The sequence below is a fragment of the Triticum urartu genome, chromosome 2A (assembly GCF_056163025.1).
Source record: "Triticum urartu cultivar PI428250 chromosome 2A, HENAU_Tu73, whole genome shotgun sequence".
Lineage (NCBI taxonomy): Eukaryota > Viridiplantae > Streptophyta > Magnoliopsida > Poales > Poaceae > Triticum > Triticum urartu.
Window position 1 is genome coordinate 329,104,186 of NC_141874.1, and position 24,331 is coordinate 329,128,516.

Below are 24,331 nucleotides of genomic sequence, written 5' to 3' on the forward strand. Positions count from 1 at the left end.
CAAGATCCCGACACGGTGATAGATCAGCAGCGGCAGAAGCGGGACCCGCGGAATCGTCCTCGGGATCGTGGGAGGAGCCCAAATTTGAACTTCCCGGGCCTTCCGGCTCCTCAGCGACCGGTGAAAGCACGCCAGCTGGCCCCTGCGCAACCGACGCACGTCATCATTGGGTGCGACGGCCGCTCGCGTAGGATCTGCTGCCAAATCCTGCAGCTGTGGGCCCTTTCCTTTTCCTCTTTTGGCCCGGTGACGAGAATGAACAGGGCCCAGCTGACCCGGCCACGACAGCATGCCGTCCCGCGACGGTCGGACTGGAGACGCCGCCGCCGCGACCGTTGCCGGCCGGGGCCAGGAGGCCGCCGTGTTCAGCCCATCGGTCCGGCCAGAGCGGTCGCTGGCGCGCCAAGCAGGCGCGTCCATGGCCATGCCATCCACCCGGCCGCCCGGCGCAGCATCGGTACACCTTCGTTTCCGGCCACGGCACCTTGCCCGACCATGACCGGGGCCCTGGCCTTGGCCGTGTCCATTGCCGGCGCCGCCTCTGCCGGGGTCGTCGTTAGCCTGGGCACCGGGAGGAGGCGCCCGGAGCGGGGTGGTGCGTGTGAGCGCGATGGAGACAGGGTACGTGAGCGTCCTGACCTCCAGCGCCTCCGAGGGGATGCGGGCCGGCAGCAGTTCGACGATCTCCAGGATCGCGGCGCGGCGGATGTCGGCTGGGTCGTGCACGCGAGCGGACAGGCAAAAGACGGCCAGGTCCTCGCGAGAGCGCGTGCGGGGGTGCAGCCGCTCGACCCAGCAACTCTCTCCGAGGATGTGCTCGGTGGTGGAAAGGTGCCAAGCTTGGGCGGGGATGCCGCGGAGCTCGAGCTCGACGCGGTGTTCAAACCCGCCGGCGCCAGCATGCGCGAGCTTGCACCGGGGCCGCAGCGACAACGCAAACCGTGGAGAGCTGATGAAGTGCTCGCCGTTGAGACGACGCATGGTGTCCAGGGAGGAGAAGAGGATGAGGAAGTCCTCGAGGTGGTGCACGTGCACGGTGAAGTCGCCTTCGGAGAGCTCGAGGGAGCGGTAAAGCAGCTCGGCCACCTCGGCTGTGGCCACCTGCGGCCTGTTGCTGGTGATGGATGCCACCATGGCACGGCCAAGGACCCGCTCGGACTCCTCCATCTCCGTGGACTGCGCCATGATGACCCGCACGGGCACGTCGGGGCGCGGTTGGGGAACTGGCGCCGACGAGGGGAGCGCGGGAGGCGCCGGCGGGGTGGTGGCTCGACGATGCGCGGGGGGGGGGGGGGGGGGGGCACGGCCAGGGGCGTTACGGCGAGGTCGCGCGCCGTCGTTGCGTCAGACGTCGCAGTCGCAAGACTCATGGCCTGAGGTGAGGCAGCATCTGCATCGGACGTCGTTGGTGCAATCACGAACCCGTTGGCGGTGGTCGAGGCATCTGAAGCACAGCCCAGCAACCTCCTCCGGAGACGGGCTGCGACGGCGAGGCGGCGAGTGGCTGGCGGTGCCGTCCTGGCTCGGGCGGCGACGGCGATTCCTGCGCCGCGGTGGCTGAAACGCGGTGTACCTCCGAGCGGGGGCCAAGGCGTTGCCTGGGCATGCGGGCGGCCGGCAAGGTGCGGCCGGGGGCTCTGGCAGCCGGCGGCGCAGCAGGGGCCGGCGGGGTGAGCGCGACGTCCCGGTAGGAACGCGCCGAGGACTCGCTCTCCGAGCTGAGCCAGCGGTCGCCTGAGGACACGCGCTCGCCGGAGAGGGTCACCCGGCGGTCAGCAGGGTCGGCGCCTGGGGCCTCCATGGCAAGGGCGAGGGGGGAAGGGGAGGGCTAGGGGTGGGCTGCCGGCGTAGAGCGACAGCGGCAGGCAGGGGCGTCTCAGAGGGGCTAGAGGGTGGGAGCGGAGCTAGGCAGGAGCGGAGCCATCGCCCTCGCTGCCCTCTTTTCTTAGCATCTGGTATATAGTGATAAGAACAAGTTTTCCCTGCATCCTGTTAACCAGATCAAATTTGTTGGGGGGCGAACTGCCTAATTTATAGGAAAAGCAGAATTGTTTCTGTTCAGAAGAATGGATCAATTCTCCTTCCAAAGTTTATCGCCCAAATCTATGGTCTCATCTTTCACCTAAAAATCCCTACTTCAACCCTTGACATCCATCCCTTCTTTTGTACTCACTCCGTCCTTGGTACAATTTTGTACTAAAGTTAGTACAGAGTTGAGACACTTATTTTGGGACGAAGGGAGTACAATATATATGAACAAGAAAAACTAAACATTAAAAATAGGACAAGATTAATGTAAAGAATGATAAGAAAAATTTGCACAACTCTGGGAACTTTCCATGTGCAACTGTGTTCTAATAACACGCATCTAGTCGTCCAATTGCATCATATTAGGCCATTAACATATCAGAAAAGCTGGGGATATTTTGGCTTTCTGTAAAGTATAAAAGTTGGGGATATCTTGGCTTTCTTGTACTCCCTCCATTCCTAAATATAAGTCTTTCTAGAGATTCCAAAAGGGACTACATACGGAGCAAAATGAGTGAATCTACACTCTAAAATATGTCTATATACATCCGTATGTAGTTCCTATTGTAATCTCTAGAAAGACTTATATTTAGGAACGGAGGGAGTAGATACCATGCTAATATATGAATAAATTGCGTCTTACCCCACAAAGAAGCGCAGCGCTGGCTGTTCTTGATCCAAATTCAGAAGTGCACCTTCATTATCTTTCAAAACTGACCCCAATATATCTTTCAGAATATCACGCAATTGCGCAAACAACCATAGAACTCCAAGGTACTTGAGAATGCCTCGCAACACCTTCTTAAGGGCAGCATGAGGGACCCAGCCACCACCATAGCCACCATCATCTCCATGCCCGATAAAAGCTGTGTTCAATTCTCCTTTCATATGCACAGGAAGGTTAGTGTCAGGAGAAAGGTGTGCAGGAGCTCCGTCTCCTGAAGGTAGTGTGGCATTGCCTGCTCTACTCACACTAGCTGCTATCTGACAACCAACACCTGAAGTTAGCTTAATTCCCCCAGGAGTACCACCACTCAAGCGATTTGTAGTAGTAACTACCTGTTGACTTCCAGATGAAGTATTGGCACTAGTATGTCTAGCATTCAGAAAGCTCGGCTCAAGAGTATTTAGACCCTGAGCAACAAGTTCCATTATGAATGGTCGAAATTGTGGACAAGGTAAAGATCCACCAATTGAAGGCCCACCTTTTGGAGGGGTTGCTGGCTGCAGCCAGACCTGATCCCCAGCAAAGCAGCGCATGTCAACAGAGAACTTATTGCGATATATAATGCGTATCCAGTATGGCCCACGGAGCACAACAGAAACATCAAAAGGCATCAAAGAACTAGGAACTAGTCCATGACCAGTCCGGCCTACAGCAGAGAGCATAGAGGAAGTCTGAGCATCATGACTGTTTATATGCACAGTAGTTGATGACGAACCATTTGCCAAAAGAACATTGTTTTGCTTTTGTGCAGAACCGCAAACAGCAGGGACAGCAGGCATCTTTGCAGGACGAATTGCACCACCAAGGGAAAGTAAAGGACCTGCTGTCAGTCTGATGCAATCCAAAAATGATGCCACCTCATTGCAATTCACAAAATCCTCCAAAAACTGCATTATGGAAACATGATTAAACAAAAGATTGACAATATCTCGTGCAAATTTCGTATAGAAGTATGCCAAGTCTTGTTCATAGTTTAGAATGCCTAAGTAGAAAATTCAAAAGTCTGGCGCAACACATAGATTGGCAGAACTCTCTGCACTTTCTCAGTAAAAAAAGAATCATGCAAATAATGATATTCTGTGATCACATTTTGGTCAAACTGAGCTTAAATCGACCAATGCTGCATTTCAATTTTGTTCATGAACCAAATGCTGCAGACAAGGAAACCAAATTTAAACCACCAGTATTTGACAACTTCAAGTTACAAATAAAACATGCCATGGTAACTGCTAGTATTCCAAACATAAAAATATGCACTTTGATCAACAGTTTCCATGTAAGACTAACAAATACTACCTCCGTCTCAAAATATAAACGTCTTATATTTTGAGACGCTGCAAAACGTCTCATATTTTGAGACAGAGGTAGTACAAAACAACATCATATCTGAACAAAAACAGTATCTAAACTTTTAAAGAAGTCGAATAGTTCAGTTGGATGCAAGTGACTATAAAGTGAGCAGCCCGGTGCACGTAGCCCCCACTTGCGCAGGGTCGGGGAAGGGTCAAGTGACTATAAAGTGGATTGAGAACAAATGTAGTTTAATCACTGAGATGACTGCAGTTAAAAAAGGAAAGCATGCACAACTGCACACCGTACTGATGCCTATTATACCAACCTCACTGAGATCTTTATCAATATCCAATCTAGTAAATGAGGTGATGCATTTTCAAATATAAAACTTCAGTCAACATGTTACCCCAAATGAAGCATAATCACAAGTCAGCCAAACATGCAGTAATGTAATGCACAGTTGCATATACTGTGATGCAGTACGCTTGTATCTAAAAACCATACCTTTGTGTGTGGCCAAAGATGATCTGGTGAAATACGCATTGTGCAGCCAACCTTACCGGCCTCCCACTCGACAACAAAGTGAACCATGGGCATGGCATTGGCACCATAACTGAACCACAAGTTCATCAAACCAACAGCGTTAATCCGGAAATTTTTAGCCATCTGGTCCGATAACCTGTTCCTGAAACCTTTTCTTGCATGTAACTTTGCCTTTGTAGCTAACTGATTCTCAACTAATTTCTCATCTACTTTAACACGAACCAACCTCCGCATTCCACAAGCAAATACACGAGCATTTGAAAGTCGTCGTAATTCTGAGACAAGCCGCTGTATACTATCAGCCTCAACAGAGTTGTAAGTCAAAGTGACCCCATCATAGTCAAAAGAGATGTGTGAATCCATCTCAGAAGTGTTTGCAATGCGAACACGAGAACCCCATTCTGTAGTATTGCTGCCTCCATGAAGTTCCCACAGTGCAGCATAATATGGATCGTTGATCCTAACACCCCATGACATGCTTCCAGCTTCACCAAGACGTAAGCATGTGTGTTTCCAAGAACCATCTTGAGCAAAAGGTAGCCGTAACCAAAGATTAGAGGAGGGTGTCCCCAGACCAACTTCTTCTACATATGGAATGTTAAGAGAATTCATCTGGGTAGTCAGTTGAGCATATTTGATACGAAGCGAACAATGCTTTATGACTTGAAGAAGCACAGAAGCATATATATTTTCTGTAATACAACAATTTCCTTCTCTCAGTATAGTTCCATAGGTGAGTGTTGTTCGAGATTGCACGCTGCTTGCATCTTCTGGCAGTTTTCTTCTCTTTCTTGGCCCACCACTGATTATTGATCGCTGTAATGATGGGATGTTCAACAAGAACTCTGAAAGATATCTCTTTCCAGATGGAACTTCAGAGCGTAAAGCGGAGATATTCTCCAAACCTGACAATTTCCAAATAAAAGCATAACATTAAGAAGAAAACCTCTTTATTTTACATAAAAAGCTATTTGAATATCAGAGACTAAAAATTCTAATTTTGGTTAATGTGCACAGTACTATAGTTTGGATTATTTGAGAAATCAAGGCAAGGAGATTTATTTTCATCCAGAATAACATGATTTCTCGAGATCTAAATTAGCTCAAGTCATGACCGAATTAACAAGCTGATAGCTTGGATGGATGATCACCTGCAGGGACCAAAACGGAGGTCTCTGTACTATATGCAGACTTCAAATTACTCAGCAGATAACTGTCCAAAGTGACACCAGAAGTGACTTTTGCTGTGTCAATGTTAGAATGTAGTAACTCATCATCCAGTTCAGGTGGGCCAGCTCTACGGCTAACCCCCTGACGGACAACTTTTTGAGAACTCAAATGAGTTGAGGGCGAACTATAAGACAGCCAATTTTCCTTACTTGGAGAATCTCGCTCATATCCTAATACTGCCTTAACAACAGAAGAAAATGAAGGCTTTAGAGGAAGAGACTCATCAATTTCACTATGCCTGGGAGACCCATCTTCCATGCTTTGTAGCACCTGCAATTTCTCTACATCAAGAAGATTTGCAATGCATTCATCTTCACCTAGTTGCATCTGGCCAATGTCAATTCTGTTAAACCTTACAACTTCTTTAGTGTCAGTGGTTGTATCAATGTTAAACCTGTCTTCTCCGTCAATATGCACCTCAAGCAAATAAAAAACCGGCATGAGGTTGTCATCAAGTTGCATCAGAAGATAATAGGCATTCGTACGCCAAGGAAATCCCATAACCATAAAATCTGAACCATACAGTATGGATTTTGGTATCTTCAGAGTAATCTGACACTCAGAGTAAACCTGGAACAAGCACCAGAAAAATAAATTTAGTGTATAAGTTTTAAGATAGTACTATATGAACGAAAACAATCAAATATAGAAACGACGTTTCACTATGAGTATACACATAAAAGGCTAATAGTTCTAAAATGTTTGGGGCCCTGACAGATATAAATGTAACTGTAACACCCCGGATGTAATTTACCTTATTTGTATCTTCAACTCTTGCCGTTTCCGGCCTAAGTTATTTTATTTTCCTTGGTGTCGGGTTTTTGTCTCCGTGTGTTGTTGCCTTTGTCATGCATCTCATATCATGTCATCATGTGCATTGCATATGCATACGTGTTCGTCTCATGCATCCGAGCATTTTCCCCGTTGTCCGTTTTGCATTCCGGCGCTCCTATCTCCTCCGGTGCCCCTTTCTACCTCTTTGCGTGTGTGAGGGTTAAACATTTCCGGATTGGACCGAGACTTGCCATGCGGCCTTGGTTTACTACCGGTAGACCGCCTGTCAAGTTTCGTGCCATTTGGACTTCGTTTGATACTCCAACGGTTAACCGAGGGACCGAGAAGGCCTGGTTTGTGTTGCAGCCCAACACCCTTCCAATTTGGCCCAAAAACCACCAAAACCCCTTCCATCATCTAGAGCGTTCGATCACGATCGCGTGGCCGCAAACCGCACCTCATTTGGAGCTTCCTAGCTCCCTCTACCTTTATAAATAGGTCCACCCCCGAAATTTTCGGGCAAACCCTAGATCCCTCCCTCTCTTTGCGCGCCGGACACAAACCTCCGCCGGACACGTCCGACTTACCTCCGCGGCCGCCACGTGTCCGCCTCCCGTTGGCCGCCGCTTGTGCCCACGACCCGGGAGCCCGCGACCGGCCCTCCCCGGTCCATCGGCGCCCGCCGCCGCATCGTCTCTCCGCCGCCGCCTTCCCCGACGCCGGCGCCGCCCGCCACCGCAGGCCCCGGCGCTGACCACCGCCACCACCATTGCCGACCGCCGCGGCCGCCTTTGAGCTCGCCGCGCGCCACCACCGCCACCTCCGACGTCCTCCTCGTCGCCGGCGACGCCATCTTCCTCCGACAACCTTGGCAACTCCGGCCACCGCGTTCTTCATACCCGGCAGACCTCGGCGGCCGTGCAGCTACAGTGCGCTCGGATCTGGATCTCAGATCTAAAATCCAGACGGTTGACTTTTTCCCTACAAACCCTAACTTTATGCAAACTTTGACATGCTATATCTCTGCATCCGTAGCTCCGATTTGTGCCTGTAGCATATCAAAATGTTCGTCTTGACGAGTACATCATTTCATCTCATTGCATCATTTTTATTTGAGCTCATCTTGATGCCCGAAATGCTGTTGAAAGAGGGCTATGTGATACATTTGCCAGATCTGTTTCATCAAATAGATATTTGTCATTTTTGTCATGATTAATGTGTGCATGATATGCTTCTGAGCTCTTCATGAGTTTTGTTATATGCCATGCCATCTTTACAGAGGTGCTTACCATGTATTTTTGTGATATGTGTGGTAACTAGCACAAGCTTGCAAAGTAGTGTAATCGGTAATGCTGATTTCAGGGACTTAGAATTTCACTAAGTCCTTGTTCTGTTATTGTCAGTATGCCATATGTTCATGTTGTTTCCTAGTGATCCGTGCCTCTTTTGAGAATGATCAGTAAGGATGTTTTGTTAACCTTGTGGTGCTCTATCCATCCATGTCTTTGTTTGCATTTATGAAGCACCCTAGCTTGAGTCAATCGAGCTCTATTTTTGCTATATCATGAATCCTGGCAGATTGTTGACATGATTAGCGATTTTGCTGAGGATGTTGCTATTGATCCGTGCATGCTATGTTGTTGTTCTTGCCATGTCTAGCTTCTATGCTATGTATTCTTGATGGGTGTATGCTTAGTTTGTCATGACATGCTCTGTAGTGAGTGCTTCGAGCTCGTAAACATGCCTACTCGTTAACTGATTTGCATGCTCCAGTTTTTCACTAAGTCTGGAATCTGTTTATGTTTTTGCCATATTCACATGCTTGCAATTGTATTTTCTGATCCCTTTTGGCTCAAGGTCACTAAGGGACTTTTGTTAAGTGCTTTGAGTAGCTTCATGCCATGCCTTGCTTTGTCATGTTAAGTTCCTGTAGCATGTAGTTTTCATGCTCTAAAGTGTGCTTCCTGATGTTAAATTCCAGACTTGTGTTAATTTCACTGAGTCTGAAACCTGTTATCATTTGCACTTTTGCCATGCTTGTTTAAACCTGTTAATGGATGAATTAGCCGTAGCTCAGTGTTCATATTTTGTCAAGCATCATGAGGGGATCCCTGTCATGTATTTTGTTGTCATGTTTGAGTGCTGTAGCATACTTATCTTGATGCATTTAGATGGCTACTTGCTGATTATCGCAGACCGGTGTCATATTTGTTTTGCTTGCCATTTTCAAACTGTGCATCCGATTCCGGTGATCTTTATATCGATTTCAACCGAAATCACCTCACCTTTCCAGTGGCACTCTTGAATTTCCAAGTTGAGGCCAGGTTCAATCATTCTTTGTCAAATCTTGCATACGCATCACATATCGCATCCCGCATAGCATACCATGTTTGCATCATATTGTTTGAGCATTGCACGTGGTTGATTGTGTTCCGTTTGCTTGTTGTTCTTGTTTGGGTAGAGCCGGAAGACGATTTCGTGAACGAGGAGCCCGTTGAGTTCGCTTACGAGGATCAAGTCAACTCTGACAACTTTGCAGGCAAGATGATCATACCCTCGAAATCACTTCTATCTTTGCTTGCTAGATGCTCGCTCTTTTACTATGTCTATGCTACGATGCCTACCACTTGCTTATCATGCCTTCCAAATTGCCATGTCAAACCTCTAACCCACCATGTCCTAGCAAACCGTTGTTTGGCTATGTTACCGCTTTACTCAACCCCTCTTATAGCGTTGCTAGTTGCAGGTGAAGATTGGAGATCGTTCCTTGTTGGAACATTGTTTATTGTTGCGATATCACCATATTATCTTGTTTATCTTAATGAATCTATATACTTGGTAAAGGGTGGAAGGCTCGGCCTTATGCCTAGTGTTTTGTTCCACTCTTGCCACCCTACTTTCCGTCATATCGGTGTTATGTTCCCGGATTTTGCGTTCCTTACGCGGTTGGGTTATAATGGGAATCCCTTGACAGTTCGCCTTGAATAAAACTCCTCCAGCAATGCCCAACCTTGGTTTTACCATTTGCCACCTAATCTCTTTTTCCCTTGGGTTTCCGGAGCCCAAGGGTCATCTTTATTTAAACCCTCCTGGGCCAGTGCTCCTCTGAGTGTTGGTCCGACTGAGCTGTCTGCGGGCCCACCTCGGGAAAACTTGAGGGTTGGTTTTACTCGTAGCTAGTCTCATCTGAGTGTGCCCTGAGAACGAGATATGTGCAGCTCCTATCAGGATTTGTCGGCACATTCGGGCGGTGTTGCTGGACTTGTTTTACCATTATCAAGGATGTCTTGTAAAACCAAGATGCCGAGTCTGATCGGAATGTCTCGGGAGAAGGAATATCCTTCGTTGACCGTGAGAGCTTGTGATGGGCTAAGTTGGGACTCCCCTGCAGGGTTTTGAACTTTCGAAAGCCGTGCCCGCGGTTATGGGCAGATGAGAATTTGTTAATGTCCGGTTGTAGATAACATGAAACTTAACTTAATTAAAATGAATCAACCGCGTGTGTAACCGTGATGGTCTCTTTTCGGCGGAGTCCGGGAAGTGAACACGGTGTTGGAGTAATGCTTGACGTAGGTTGTTCTAGGATCACTTCTTGATCATAGTTCTTCGTCCGTGTGTTGCCTTCTCTTCTCGCTCTCTTTTGCGAATAGGTTAGCCACCATATATGCTAGTCGCTTGCTGCAGTTCCACATCATACCTTACCTTACCTATAAGCTTAAATAGTCTTGATCGCAAGGGTGCGAGATTGCTGAGTCCCCGTGACTCACAGTTTACTTCCAAAACCAGATGCAGGGACCGATGATACCGTTCCAGACGATGCGCTTGAGCTCAAGTGGGAGTTCGATGAAGACTCTCGTCGTTATTATGTGTCTTTCCCAGATGATAAGTAGTGGTGCCCAGTTGAGGCGATCGGGGACCGTGTCACATGTGGGGGGTGATCTTTTATTTTGGTACCGTAGTCGGACCATGAGTGTATTGGATGATTGTAATGTTATTCATGTATTTGTGTGACGTGGCGAGTGTAAGCCAACTATGTACTTTTTCCTCTTTTATCTATTTACATGGGTTGTTGTGAAGATTACCTTACTTACGACATTGCTTTCAATGCGGTTATGCCTCTAAGTCGTGCTTCGACACGTAGGAGATATAGCCGCATCGAGGGCGTTACAGTAACGCCCCGGATGTAACTTCCATAATTGTAACTCCAACTCTTCTCATTTCCGGCTATGTGATATGATATTTTCCTTTGTGGTTGGGTTTTTGTCTTCGTTTTGCATTTTGTTCATGTCATCATTTCATCTCATGTCATCATGTGCATCTCATTTGCATTCGTGTTCGTCTCATGCATCCGGTCATTTTCCCCGTTGTCCGTTTCGCGATCTGACACTCCCACATGCACCCGTTGCACCTCTCAGATCTCGTTTTGTGAGCGGGAGAAAAACGTTCTCGGAGTGGGTCGAGATTTGTCGAGTGGCCTTGGTACATTACTGGTAGGCCGCCTGTCAAATTCCATTCCATTTGGAGGTCGTTTGATGCCCCAACGGTTAACCGGGTAACCGCAAAAGCCTCTCTCTTTGCAGCCTAGCACACCTCCAAAACAACCAACTAGCCCATCTAAACCCCCTCCATGCTCTCCGTCGTTGGATCACGATCGTGTGGGCGAAAACCGCACCTCATTTGGACTCTCCTAGCTCCCCCTACCTATATATATGCCTCTCCCCCCAAAAATCATGATCAAACCCTAGCTCCACCTCCTTCGTGCTGCCGGACATGTCTGCGACTCCTCCGTGCCGTCGGACGTGTCCGCGACGGCACCCGCGGCCACTCCTGAGCCGCCACGTGGCCTCCGCCACCGCCCACCGCCGCCGGCCCACTCGGCCCGCGGGAGGCCCTCCCCGGCCCACGCCCGCCGCCGCCCGTCTTCAACCGCGCCGGCCAAGCTCCGCCGCTTCGCCCCGACGCCGGCAAGCTCCGCCACCCGGCTCCGGCGCCGCCCTTCCTCGCGGATCCGGCGGCCCCAAGGCCAGATCCGCCCTGCCTCGATGTCCGCGCCCGTCCCCGGCCACCTCATCGCCGATCTCCCACCTCACCGGAGCTCAAGCCGAGCCGCCACCGTTGACCGATCTCCGGCCGACCTCGAGACCCGTGCAACCCTAGATCTGAGGTTGACCCCTTGTTTTTTCTCTAAGTCCCGAAATGCTCACATTATGTGCCCATGTTCATCATGTCATATCTCCATGCTCATAGCTCCGATTTGCGCATATGATATATCGAAATGTTCGTCTCGTGATGCTCTTCATGTTAATGCCATTTGCATGCATGTTACTGTCCATATTGATGCCCTAATCTTCGTTGCAAAAGTGTTGTATGATATTGTCTGCTGGAATTCAACATAACTTGCCGATTTGTCATTTTCGTTACATTTTGTGTGTGCATCCTATGAGCATGATGTCTACATGTTTTAGAAGCACCTCCATGCCATCTTTACAGTGGTGCAAGCCTTGTATTTTTATGAGCTCTGTGATGACTAGCACACGCATGCAAAGTAGGCTTCATGATATTGCTGATTTCAGACACTTAGTAATTTTGCTAAGTCCTTTTCCTGTTACATTTTGTTGTTATGTAAACTTGTCGCCCCAAGTAGATCCATGCATATTTTAATGTAGTTCAGTAAGAGTGTTTTGAAGATGTGGTTATGCTCTATCGATTCATGCCTCTGGTTGCAATTATGGAGTACTCTAGCTTGTCATTACCATGCTCTACTTTTGCTAAATATTGTTGCTGGCAAATTGTTAACATGAAGTTCATTTTTGCCATATGTTTTGCTAGTGCTCCATGCACCCTATGAACTTGCTCTTGCCATGTTTAGCTTCATAATTGTGTCTTCTTACTGATGGTTACCTTGTGATGCCATGAAATGCATTGTGGTGAGTGGCATGAGCTTGTAAAGTTGCTATCATGAATCTGTTTCTGCCATGCTCTGTTTTTCTTCCAAGTCTGAAACTGATCATATCTTTTGCCATGTTTGCATGGGTGCTACCATATTTTTCATACATCTTTGGTTAAAGTTCAGTAAGGGAATTTTCATCTTTGCCTTTAGTACTAGCATGTCATGCCTTTGTTTGCCATGATATGTTCCTGTAGCATGTTGTTTGCTAGCTCTAAATATTGCTACCTGATGTTGCTTATGCCATGTTTAGTATTTTCAGCAAGTCTGTGAAGCTGTTATCATTCACATTTTTACCATGCTATTTTAGGCTTGTTCTAGTGAGTTCTAGAAGGAGCTCAGTGTCCATGATTTATAGAGCTTCCGGTGTACTTTATGGCCATGTGCTTTGTTGCTATGTTGGAGTGTTGGAGTATAGTTTCTTGTTGCATCCTAAGTGCTATGATGCTGTTAAGCGCAGTTTTGCATCGTTCTTATTTTGCTTGTCATTTGCAAACCGTGCATCCATTTCCAGTGATCCTTATATCGTTTTCGACCGAAATCACCCCATCTTTCCAGCGGCATTCTTGGTTTGCCAAGTTGATGCCTTTGATCATCATTTCCCCTTCCGGAGTACCCATGTGTATTGCACATCATAACTTGCATTCCATGCCATGTCTTGCATCATGTTGCTTGTGCATTGCACCGTGATTGATTGTTGTTCCGTTGTTTGTGTTCTTGCTTTGGGTAGAGCCAGAAGACGAGTACGTGAACAAGGAATCTGTTGAGTACGTTTACGAGGAGCAAGCTTTCGACAACTCTGAGAACTCTACAGGCAAGATGATCATTACCCTCGATATCACTTCTATCTTTGCTTGCTAGTTGTTTGTTCTATCGCCATGTCGCGCTACCTACCACTTGTTTATCATGCCTCTCATATTACCATGTCAAGCCTCTAACCCACCTTCCTAGCAAACCGTTGTTTGGCTAAGTTACTGCTTTTGCTCAGCCCCTCTTATGTTGGAACCGAGGATCGACGAACGATCAGACAAGAACACGAAGAGACGAAATTTTGCCGGGCAACAAACGCCCTCCCCCGGCGACGAACGCCGGGGCCTTTTTCTCTCTAGTTTTCAACTCGGCTCAGCTTACAACAGGCAGCAGTATAGAGGTATTTAAGTCCCGGCGCACTCACACACATGGCGCAGCCCACCCCTCCTACTCACGCGCGTGCACGACCTGCATGCCCGGCCGCCAGCGCTGACTATGTTAGGAAATATGCAACTTGTATTCCCATGAGGCCATAGGCCGATATATATACATGTACAGGTGTGGAACATATGCAGGAAACCCCTTATACAACGGGATAAATACAAAGGGGTACATGACTTATATTATAACTCTAACACCCCCCCTCAAACTCATGGTGGATGAACAACACTGAGTTTGGAGAGATAAAAGCCATGTTGTGCTCTAGTCTGGGCCTTCGTCAGGAAATCCGCCAACTGTAACTCAGAAGGCACATACTGAAGAGCAATAACCTGATCCTGCACACCAGCGCGCACATAGAAAGCATCAACACCAATATGCTTGGTGAGCTCATGCTTCACAGGATCGCGCGCAATGCTAATAGCACCTGTACTGTCAGATAAGAGCAGAGTCGGTGTAGTGACAGAAACACCAAAATCCTGAAGTAACCACCGTAACCAAGTCACCTCTGCCGTCAAAAGAGCCATTGCTCGCAACTCAGCCTCGGCACTCGAACGGGAGACTGCAATCTGTTTCTTCGTCTTCCAGGCAATGAGAGAACCACCAAGAAAAACACAGTAAGCAGAAAGTGAACGGTGATCTGAGGGATCACTAGCCCACGTAGCATCCGAATAGGCCTGAAGCTGTAAAGAACTAGAGCGAGGAAAGAATAGACGGTGAGAGATCGTGCCCCGAAGATATCGAAGAACACGAAGGAGATGACTATAGTGAACCGATGTGGGAGCAGAGACGAACTGACTCAGAATATGAACCGGATAAGAGATGTCTGGACGAGTGACAGCTAGATAGACAAGACTGCCAACAAGATGACGATAACGCGTCGGGTCAGGAGAGGATCACCATCAGTAGCACGGAGGTGAAGATTGAGCTCCATAGGAGTCTCAACAATGCGCTCGTCAGTAAGAGCAGCACGAGCAAGAAGATCCTGGATATACTTTTCCTGGGATATAAAAAAGCCATCAGAGGTAGAAGAGACTTCAATCCCAAGAAAGTAGCGAAGAGGTCCAAGATCAGACATAAGAAACTGCTCACTAAGACGAGCCTTTACAAAGGCAATATACTCAGGGTCGTCGCCAGTGATGATCATGTCATCAACATAGAGAAGAAGAAGAGTCCGACCACGAGTGGAAATGTGGACAAACAACGCTGGATCATGATCACTCGCTGAAAAACCAGCGGCAGTCACCACAGAGGCAAAACGCTCAAACCAGGCACGAGGGGCTTGCTTAAGGCCATAGAGAGAGCGACGAAGACGACAGACCATGCCATCAGGAATAGAATACCCAGGTGGGGGCTGCATGTATACCTCCTCACGCAGCTCACCATTAAGAAAGGCATTCTTAACATCAAGCTGAGAAACAGACCAATGACGAATAGAGGCCACAGCGAGAAGTGTGCGGATAGTGGTCATATGGGCCACAGGAGCAAATGTCTCATCGTAATCACGACCATGCTCCTGCTGAAAACCACGAGCCACAAGACGAGCTTTGTAACGCTCAAGAGAACCATCAGAGCGAGTCTTAACCTTGTAGACCCACTTACAAGTGATGGGACGAACACCGGGAGGAAGAGAAACAAGATCCCACGTGCCGGTACGCTCAAGAGCAGCAAGCTCCTCTGCCATCGCAAACTGCCATTCAGGATGAACAAGAGCATCGCGATAAGACGTAGGCTCGAGTATAGCCGAAAGAGCATATCGACTAGGAGAATAGCGGTCAGGGGGAGGGCGAGGCCGAGCCCGAAGACCATAAGGCGGCTGGGATGAGGAGGACGACGCACCAGAAGTAGATGGCACGTCAGTGGATTTATCTAGAACACGTGGACGACGAGTATAATGAAAAGGAAAGGAGGGAAGAGGTGGAATCACTGGAGGTGGAGACGGGGAATGTAGCGAGGACGAAGGTGGAGAAGGGGAAGGTATCGGTGATGAAGGTGGAGATGGGAAATGTGGCGGTGATGAAGATGGAGAAGAATCTGTAGGAGAGGATGGCGTCGGATCTGCAACAGCAGGACGAGGAATAGGCATACTGGGCACAGAGGGAGGTGTGTCAGGAAAAGTGAGGAAAGAGATATCCTCCACTGAATAGGTTGAGGAAGATGGACGCGGGTAGAAAGGACGAGACTCATCAAAAGTTACATCCCGAGAAATACGCATCCGACGACCGATAGGATCCCAACAACGATAGCCCTTATGCTCATCACTATAGCCTAAGAAGACACACTCAACAGACTGAGCGGACAGTTTGGTGCGTTCACGAGGGGCTAGAAGAACATAGCAAACACAACCAAACAAACGAAGCGCCGAGTAATCAGGAGAACGATCAAAGAGACGCTCGAAAGGAACGCCACCCTGCAAAGCAGTGGAAGGCTGAAGGTTGATGAGATATGTGGAAGTGGAAACAGCCTCGGCCCAAAAATGAGGTGGAAGAGAGGCGGCGATCATCAACGCACGAGCCGTCTCAAGAAGGTGACGATGCTTGCGCTCAGCCACGCCATTCTGAGCATGAGCACCAGGACAAGAGAACTGAGCAAGAGTACCTTGCTCGGCAAGAACTCCACGCAACATCTTGGAGATATACTCTCCAGCAGAGTCAGCACGGAACACACGAATAGGCGTAGAGAACTGAGTGTGGACCATGGCAGCAAAATGCTTATAGATAGATAAGACCTCACTACGAGAAGACATAAAATATATCCATGTGTGCCGAGAGAAATCATCTATGAAGATAATATAGTAGCGATGACCTCCCTTCGAGGAAAAGGGAGCTGGACCCCAGACATCAGAGTGAACAAGGTCAAAAGGATGCTGAGACACAGTGTCGCTGTGAGGATAAGGTAACTGGACCTGTTTACCAAGCCGACAGCCCTGACAGTCTAAAGACACACCGCCGGAGACGGATCCAAGAAGACCACGTCGAACTAAGGATGAGAGACGAGAGCCACATAGGTGACCAAGGCGATGATGCCACTGCTGAAAAGAGCTGGTAGACAAGGCAACAGAGGAGGAGAGACTGGCGGCAGCAGCAGCGGACGGAAGATGAAGCCAGTCAAGCTCCCAGAGACCCTGAGAGTCACGACGTCGAGGACCGGCACCAAGGAGAGTACCAGTATGGCGGTCCAGAACGGAACAAGAGTCAAAGTCGAGAATGACACGACAACCAGAGTCAACAATTTGTCCACCAGAAATGAGCTGCATGGTAAGTCGGGGAACATGAGCAACATCAGGAACATGAAAAGAAGAAGTGCTAAGAATGCCTCGGCCAATAACCGGGAGAGAGGTACCATCAGCAGTAAGAACATGAACAGGAGAATCGAGAGGTCGAGTAGAGGACAGAGTGGATGAATCATGAGTCATATGAAAAGATGCTCCAGTATCAAGAATCCACGGAGATGTACCTGCTTGTGTAGAAGGTGGTCTCACAATGCCAGAAGAGTCAGCAGCAGAACCAGCAGAACCTGTCGATGGAGAACCGGAGGATGGAGCTAGCAGGCATCGAACTCGCACAATCTCTTGCTCGGTCAGGGGCGCAACTGAAGAGGTCGACGTAGATGCGCCCGACAACAGAGAGTCTGAGGCAACCAGCAGGGCGCGAAGTCGCGCAATCTCCTCCTCAGTGAAGTACACAGCTGAAGTAGTCGACGCAGTAGCACCGGGAGCACCGGGAGAGAAGCGGCCACCACCACCTGTGGAAGCCGCTAGATGTGGCGGTGTAGCATGACCAGTAGTATCCACACAGGCCGGTGGAGGAGACGAGGCCGTATGTAGACAAGCGCCAATCGTCAATGGAAGACGCCTGTGCGAGGCGGAGTCGACGGAACCATATGCACCAGCACTACCAGTGAAAGTCGCGAGAGGAGTCGACGTAGAGCGACGGTCACCATGTGCAGAGGTCGGGAGAAGAGTCGCGGAGGATTGACCAACACAACAGGCAGAAGATGCCGTACCGGACGACGTCACAGGCTGACGAGCACCAAGCACCGAGGAAAAGCGCATATGCGAGACAGGATCAGGGTAGGGTACGCTTTCCAAAATCAGCGGACAGTGTGGAGAGGAAATTGTACCCGGCGACATGATGCTTCCTTTTTTTTCTTCTTTTTTTTCTTTTTTTTTTATCAGAAGGCAACCAGTCAAACAGCCAACACAGCGGCCGAGCAAATCAGATCGGAATCAGTAGGCGGCGGCGGAGCAGAATCAAGTGGGGGAGGCTAGTGCACCACGTCACGGGCCTTCACGGGAGGAAGATGGTGCAGCAGCCGCATGTGAACAAGCACACATTGGGATGAGACTTGTACATGCACACGTCAGGTTCAGGCGGGCCGTCACAGGCCAACAGCGAGCGGCCAGATTAGTCTGCCCGACCTTGCAGTCCACGTGGCGGCTGTGGCATCCAGAAGAAGCAGCGCCCCAGCGCGTGCTGAGGAAGCCGGCGGGCGTGGATGCTTCAGGCCGGGGCGGCGGATCAGGACCTGGCGTGGATGGATGGGTAAGATTCCACCGGAGCAGAATAGGAGAGGAAGCAGCAGCGGCTGTCCGGAGAGAAGGAAACGGAAACGGCCGTGCACGACGGGATCGAGCACGAGTTGCGGCGTGCGAAAAAAAAAACCCTAGGGCTCTAATACCATGTTAGGAAATATGCAACTTGTATTCCCATGAGGCCATAGGCCGATATATATACATGTACAGGTGTGGAACATATGCAGGAAACCCCTTATACAACGGAATAAATACAAAGGGGTACATGACTTATATTATAACTCTAACAGACTACACGCACACTGCGGCCGCTCCAACAGATCACAAACAGCCATCAACTGCACCGCAACTCACGTATGCATGCACGGCCGTCTAGCTAGCTCACACGACACATACACCTAACGTGGTTCACTCTAACATACTCCCCCTAAACCACGATCTTGCCGTCGCCGGAGTTGTTGCAGCTCCCGTTATTGTCGTCGTCACGGCCGTGATCCAGCCCGCGGGCCCGACCCGGCGCACCGACGCCGGTCGCACCGCCACAGACCCGACCTGGCGCACTGACGCCGGTCGCACCATGCTCCGTCACGACCCCGGCGACATACGTCAGGCTCCTTCTCTGCCGGCGACACACGTCTGGCATCCCTCTGGGCCCCGCACGTCTCACGCGCACCCGACGAGCCCGACCGCACCATTGCGTCCCGCACGTCCCGCGCGCACCTGACGCGCCCGACGAGCCCGACTGCACCAGTGAGTCCTGCACGCCCCGCGCGAATCCGTCGCGCTCGACGAGCCCGACCACACACGCCTATACCGCGGTCCCGCCGCGCCTGACACACCCGGCGCGCGCCCATACACGCGCCCGACGCGTCCGACGCTGGCGCCGCGGCTTATTCCGGCCAGCACTCACCCCCTAAGTCGTGGCCTCGCCGCACAGCATGCCGACAGGGCCCTGGCTCGTTGTCATCGCCTCGTCGCCATGTACGCCTCCGTTGTGTCTCCGGCACAAGCCACCGCTCGCTGCCACTGCAGCAGCCCGCAGTCCCGTGCGCTGCCATGCCGCGTCTCCGTGCCACGCGCCTCCACGGTTGTCGCCCCGAGCCATCGCGACCTCTGCGCCACCACACAGGTCCTTCGCGTCCTCCTCGTCTCCACAACCGCCGTGCCCTTCGCGCGCACGACATCACACCGCACAGCCGTGGACTCACTGCGCGTTGCCGTCGCCACGTGCTCGCCGTGCGCCGCAGCCGATGCCTCTATGTCGGCCGCGCACGCCGCGCTCGCTGCAGACGCCACCGCGCGACACGGCCGCCCCTCGAACCTTGTGGCTCTGAATACCAATTGTTGGAACCAAGGATCGACGAACGGTCAGACAAGAACACGAAGAGACGAAATTTTGCCAGGCAACAAACGCCCTCCCCCGGCGACGAACGCCGGGGCCTTTTTCTCTCTAGTTTTCAACTCGGCTCAGCTTACAACAGGCAGCAGTATAGAGGTATTTAAGTCCCGGCGCACTCACACACATGGCGCAGCCCACCCCTCCTACTCACGCGCGTGCACGACCTCCATGCCCGGCCGCCCGCGCTGACTACGCGCACACTACGGCCGCTCCAACAGATCACAAACGGCCATCAACTGCACCGCAACTCACGTATGCATGCACAGCCATCTAGCTAGCTCACACGACACATACACCTAACGTGGTTTACAATATCTTATAGTGTTGCTAGTTGCAGGTGCCTTGCAGGATGTTCCATGTTGGAACATGGATATGTTGGGATATCACAATATCTCTTATTTAATTAATGCATCTATATACTTGGCAAAAGGTGGAAGGCTTGGCCTTTTGCTCGGTGTTTTATTTCACTCTTGCCGCCTTAGTTTCCGTCATACCGGTGTTATGTTCCTTGATTTTGCGTTTCTTATGCGGTTGGGGTTATGGGACCCCCTTGACAGTTCGCTTTGGAATGAAACTCCTCCAGCAAGGCCCAACCTTGGTTTTAACATTTGCCTAATAACAACCTAAATTTTTTTCCTAGGGAGTAATTAACCCGAGGATCATCTTTATTCAACCCCCCCCCCCGGGCCAGTGCTCCTCTGAGTGTTGGTCCGAATCGGACAGCTTGCGGGGCCACCTCGGGGAAACTTGAGGGTTGATTTTACTCGTAGCTTGTCCCATCCGGTGTGCCCTGAGAACGAGATATGTGCAGCTCCTATCGGGATTTGTCGACGCATCGGGCGGTCTTGCTGGTCTTGTTTTGTCATCATCGAAATGTCTTGTAACCGGGATTCCGAGACTGGTCGGGTCTTTCTAGGAGAAGGAATATCCTTTGTTGATCGTGAGAGCTTGTAATGGGCTAAGTTGGGACACCCCTGCAGGGTATAAACTTTCGAGAGCCGTGTCCACGGTTATGTGGCAGATGGGAATTTGTTAATATCCGGTTGTAGAGAACTTGACACTTGACTTAATTAAAATGCATCAACCGTGTGTGTAGCCGTGATGGTCTCTTCACGGCGGTGTCCGGGAAGTGAACACGGTTGGTTTATGTATGAACGTAAGTAGTTCAGGATCACTTCTTGATCACTTCTAGCTTCACGTCCGTTGCGTAGTTTCTCTTCTTACTCTTGTACTCGTATGTTAGCCACCATATTTGCTTAGCGCTTGCTGCAACTCCACCTCATTACCACATCCTACCCATAAGCTTAAATAGTCTTGATCTCGTGGGTTTTGAGATTGCTGAGTCCTTGTGACTCACAGATACTACCAAACAGTTACAGGTGCCGATGATACCAGTGCAAGTGATGCTACCGAACTCAAATGAGAGTTCGACGAGGACCTTGACCGTTACTACGTGTCTTTTCCTGATGATCAGTAGTGGTGCCCAGTTGGGACGATTGGGGATCTAGGATTTGGGGTTATCTTCTTTTCATTTGGATTGTCGTAGCCGGACTATGAGTGTACTCTGATGATGTATGAATTATTTTATCATTGTGTGACGTGGCGATTATAAGCCAACTATCTATTTATCCCTTTCTTGTTCATTACATGGGATTGTGTGAAGATGACTCTTCTTGCGACAAAACCAACATGTGGTTATGCCTCTAAGTCGTGCCTCGACACGTGGGAGATATAGCCGCATCTTGGGCGTTACAATAAAGCTAAGGCTTTTCCCTGTGGTCAAGTTGGTGCTAGTAATTAAAACTCAAATGCATAGTACAAGGACATATATCACTAGAATAACGTAGGTAATACCAAGAAGACATCTTCTCTTCACATGTGACATGTTCCCTTATGCATGGAACTTTGAGCAAAATGGCTCATAAGCTTGAACTTTATAGCTTAATTTAAGTTGACACATTGCATTTAGACCAGGTATATATTAACCTCAGTTGCAGCTTGCACCAAGTTTTTGAATGCTAAAAACTTTGGACAAGTGAGTTCAAACAAATAGTACGGTTCAGTCCAAGAAAGAAATAACCGGACCAACCGAGTAGGTCAGGCCTTGTGTCAGGTGATAAATCCATACCACTTCACTCCACTCTTCCACCTCACTCCTGACTAATGATTTGGTTCCGTGATTACAAAATAAAAATACTTTGGTTACAGATATTTGTCTGTGTGGATTGGCAACTCCTCGGCGTCGATACTTCATTGGCAAAAAGGTCCAACAAGAAAAATAGTATTGGTGAGGCGGCCACGGCCAGACTCCCCAGTGACAAGGCACAACCAGACTCAGCTTGGAGACGGATAAAATGGAATGGCAGTGATTTTCCCTCCTGTCGATGGTGACAGAGAAGGGTTCAAGACGACGTTGTGAGCTCGGGTGTTGCAGAATCAAGACATAAGTGTGATGTCAGTGTAATTGGGCTCCAGATGTCAACATTAAGGATCCTGGACGTGCGAAACAGGGAAGCCAAGGGTACCAAAGATCAGCCATGTTCGTATGTGGTGTCAGCACACTGCCAACGTAGATGGTTCTTCAACAGAAAAAAAAAACAAAATTCTGTTGAAAGAATGAGCATGGTTAGGAGGAGGGTGCTAGGATGGTGTAGAACCCTTCAGTTCAAGAATGGCTCGCCGGAGACAAAGAATTACAACAGAGCTGTTAGGGAAGAAGAGGGCAGCTCAGGTCCTCAGAGCTTTTGAGTGGCACCAAGAAACAGGGATGGCAGATATCTCTCCAGAGTCCAGATGTAGTCCAAATCGTGGCCAATGGGACAGCATCACCATAACCCATGTCAGATCCTAGAACGATTCAGACATGTATTTGTGGAAGAATTTGGGAATTGACAGAGTATATGCTAGTATAGAGACCAAACAGAGGGCCGATTTATCTATTATAGCTAGATGTATCAGAGTTTAGTCATTCAGGCAAACTGGGAATTCAACGATAGCCACACCCCGGCAACTTATATAGGCTTCAGTTTACACCTGCCACTGCGGTAAAAGTGAAAGAGGTAAACAGTCCTTGCAGTCGATGAGTGTGTGGGCCCTGGACTCATTCTTTCACTCTGCGCAGGGTCGAGTGACAAATCCTTGCGAGGAGCGAGATGGAACATTGGATCAAGCCGAAGGGTTTTCAAATAAGTTAGAAATGTAACAGTTAACTCAAGAAGCGTTGTAGTAGGGCGCTAACAACCCAATACCACCATCCAAGCCCTTGTAGATCTGGGGAGAGTGGCTGACACCCTAGCTTCTTCAGTTCTGAGATGGCGAAAGGCAGAAGCAAAGGAAGTCGTCGATGACCGAGTGGGGGTGTGTGGGCCCTGGACTCGTTCTTTCACTCTGCACACGGTCACCAAGCCATTGTGTCTCACGCTCTTCAGTAGCCACAAGCAGAGGGATTGCTTAAGTCGATCTGGTGTTGCTAGACCATGCAGTGCAGAGGGTGAGGATGAGGAGAGGAGGGGAAGGGGCTAGCGCAAGGGGTGTTGGCGTGGCAACTGACTCTGGGCCTAAGTCAGTGAACCGGCCCAATTTCATTATACCTGGTCCAAGTTGTGACATTGGCCCAACTGAACTTACGTGGCAGATTCTCTAAAACTTGGTGCCAGCTGCAACTGGTGTCAAATTACTTTGCAGTTACTCCTTTGATCTACATTATGACAGTTCACATTATTCAGATTGGCTTCATACCAAGCACGGGTTACTGTTTTTTTACATGAAAATGGTTAATGCAAGACCAAGTATGATCAATTAATTGCATGAGAATTCTTTTATTGGCTATTGTAGTTACCAAGCAAATCATTGTTCAATCAAAGTAAGGTTTTGGTTTTAGGTTCATCGTGAACAAGACGACGTATTGCTGTTTCATGTCGTAGTATATCTAAGCTCCTAGATTTTTCCAGTATTCAATGAGATCTTTGCAAGAAATAAATTCAAGAGCTGATTGCAACACAACAGAAGATAAAGACAGCAAGTTGAGCAAACTGATAACCTTCAGGCCCAAAAACCTTCCTGTCGCAGCAAACAACTGAAGGATGCTTCTGGTCTTTAAGCTCATGAAGACCTCAGTGGGTGTTATGCTCCGTTTATTAAGGGCTTCTTCAGAGTCTAATGCCGCAGAAGGTGGTAATATATTTTTTGGTGATTGCAGGAGGAAGCCGCCACTCCTATTGTAGAAAGAAATAAGGTATAAATTTAGGAAGTAAAGGGGACTGAGCTGGAACAAATATAGGGGGGGTTATCTTATCATTCTGCATGCTTTGTAACATATGGGATAGAGGTCTTACCGTCTTACACACCCATATTCTAGGGTCAAACTTTAACTAGAACTCAAAATCAATCCATCTCCTAAACATCCCCTAAGGAGGTACTTTTTTTCCTTCATGATAACCGACTTGTTGAAGCCTATTTAAGGGGAAAAAATAATCGTGCACGACTCTCATTCCTAGAATTGATGGAAGACTTAGAAATTAGAATAGAAATAACTCACTATAATACACTCTTGAATTTTATTGGAATCTATATTGTGGAACATGCAGGAAGATAGGGCTTTTACCATGAATTAAAAGGATCACTCCCTCCGTCCAAAAATATTAGGCCCGCACGCTTTCTAATATGTTC

General features: G+C 49.1%; 1 protein-coding gene across 2 annotated transcripts in view; it reads right to left on the minus strand.

Moving 5' to 3' along the window:
• LOC125537025 (mediator of RNA polymerase II transcription subunit 14) overlaps positions 1-24,331 on the minus strand; it is a 41,459-nt gene that overhangs the window by 6,990 nt on the left and 10,138 nt on the right. Inside the window, exons 4-8 of one of the 2 annotated variants that reach the window (XM_048700310.2) lie at positions 23,703-23,877; positions 5,743-6,391; positions 4,553-5,496; positions 3,088-3,642; positions 2,672-3,012 (exon numbers count right to left, since the gene is read on the minus strand). In XM_048700310.2, the coding sequence (XP_048556267.2) occupies positions 2,672-3,012; positions 3,088-3,642; positions 4,553-5,496; positions 5,743-6,391; positions 23,703-23,877 (2,664 nt within the window). Of the gene's footprint in view, positions 1-2,671; positions 3,643-4,552; positions 5,497-5,742; positions 6,392-23,702; positions 23,878-24,331 lie in introns of both variants that reach the window. The other variant, XM_048700309.2, reaches the window with a different exon arrangement.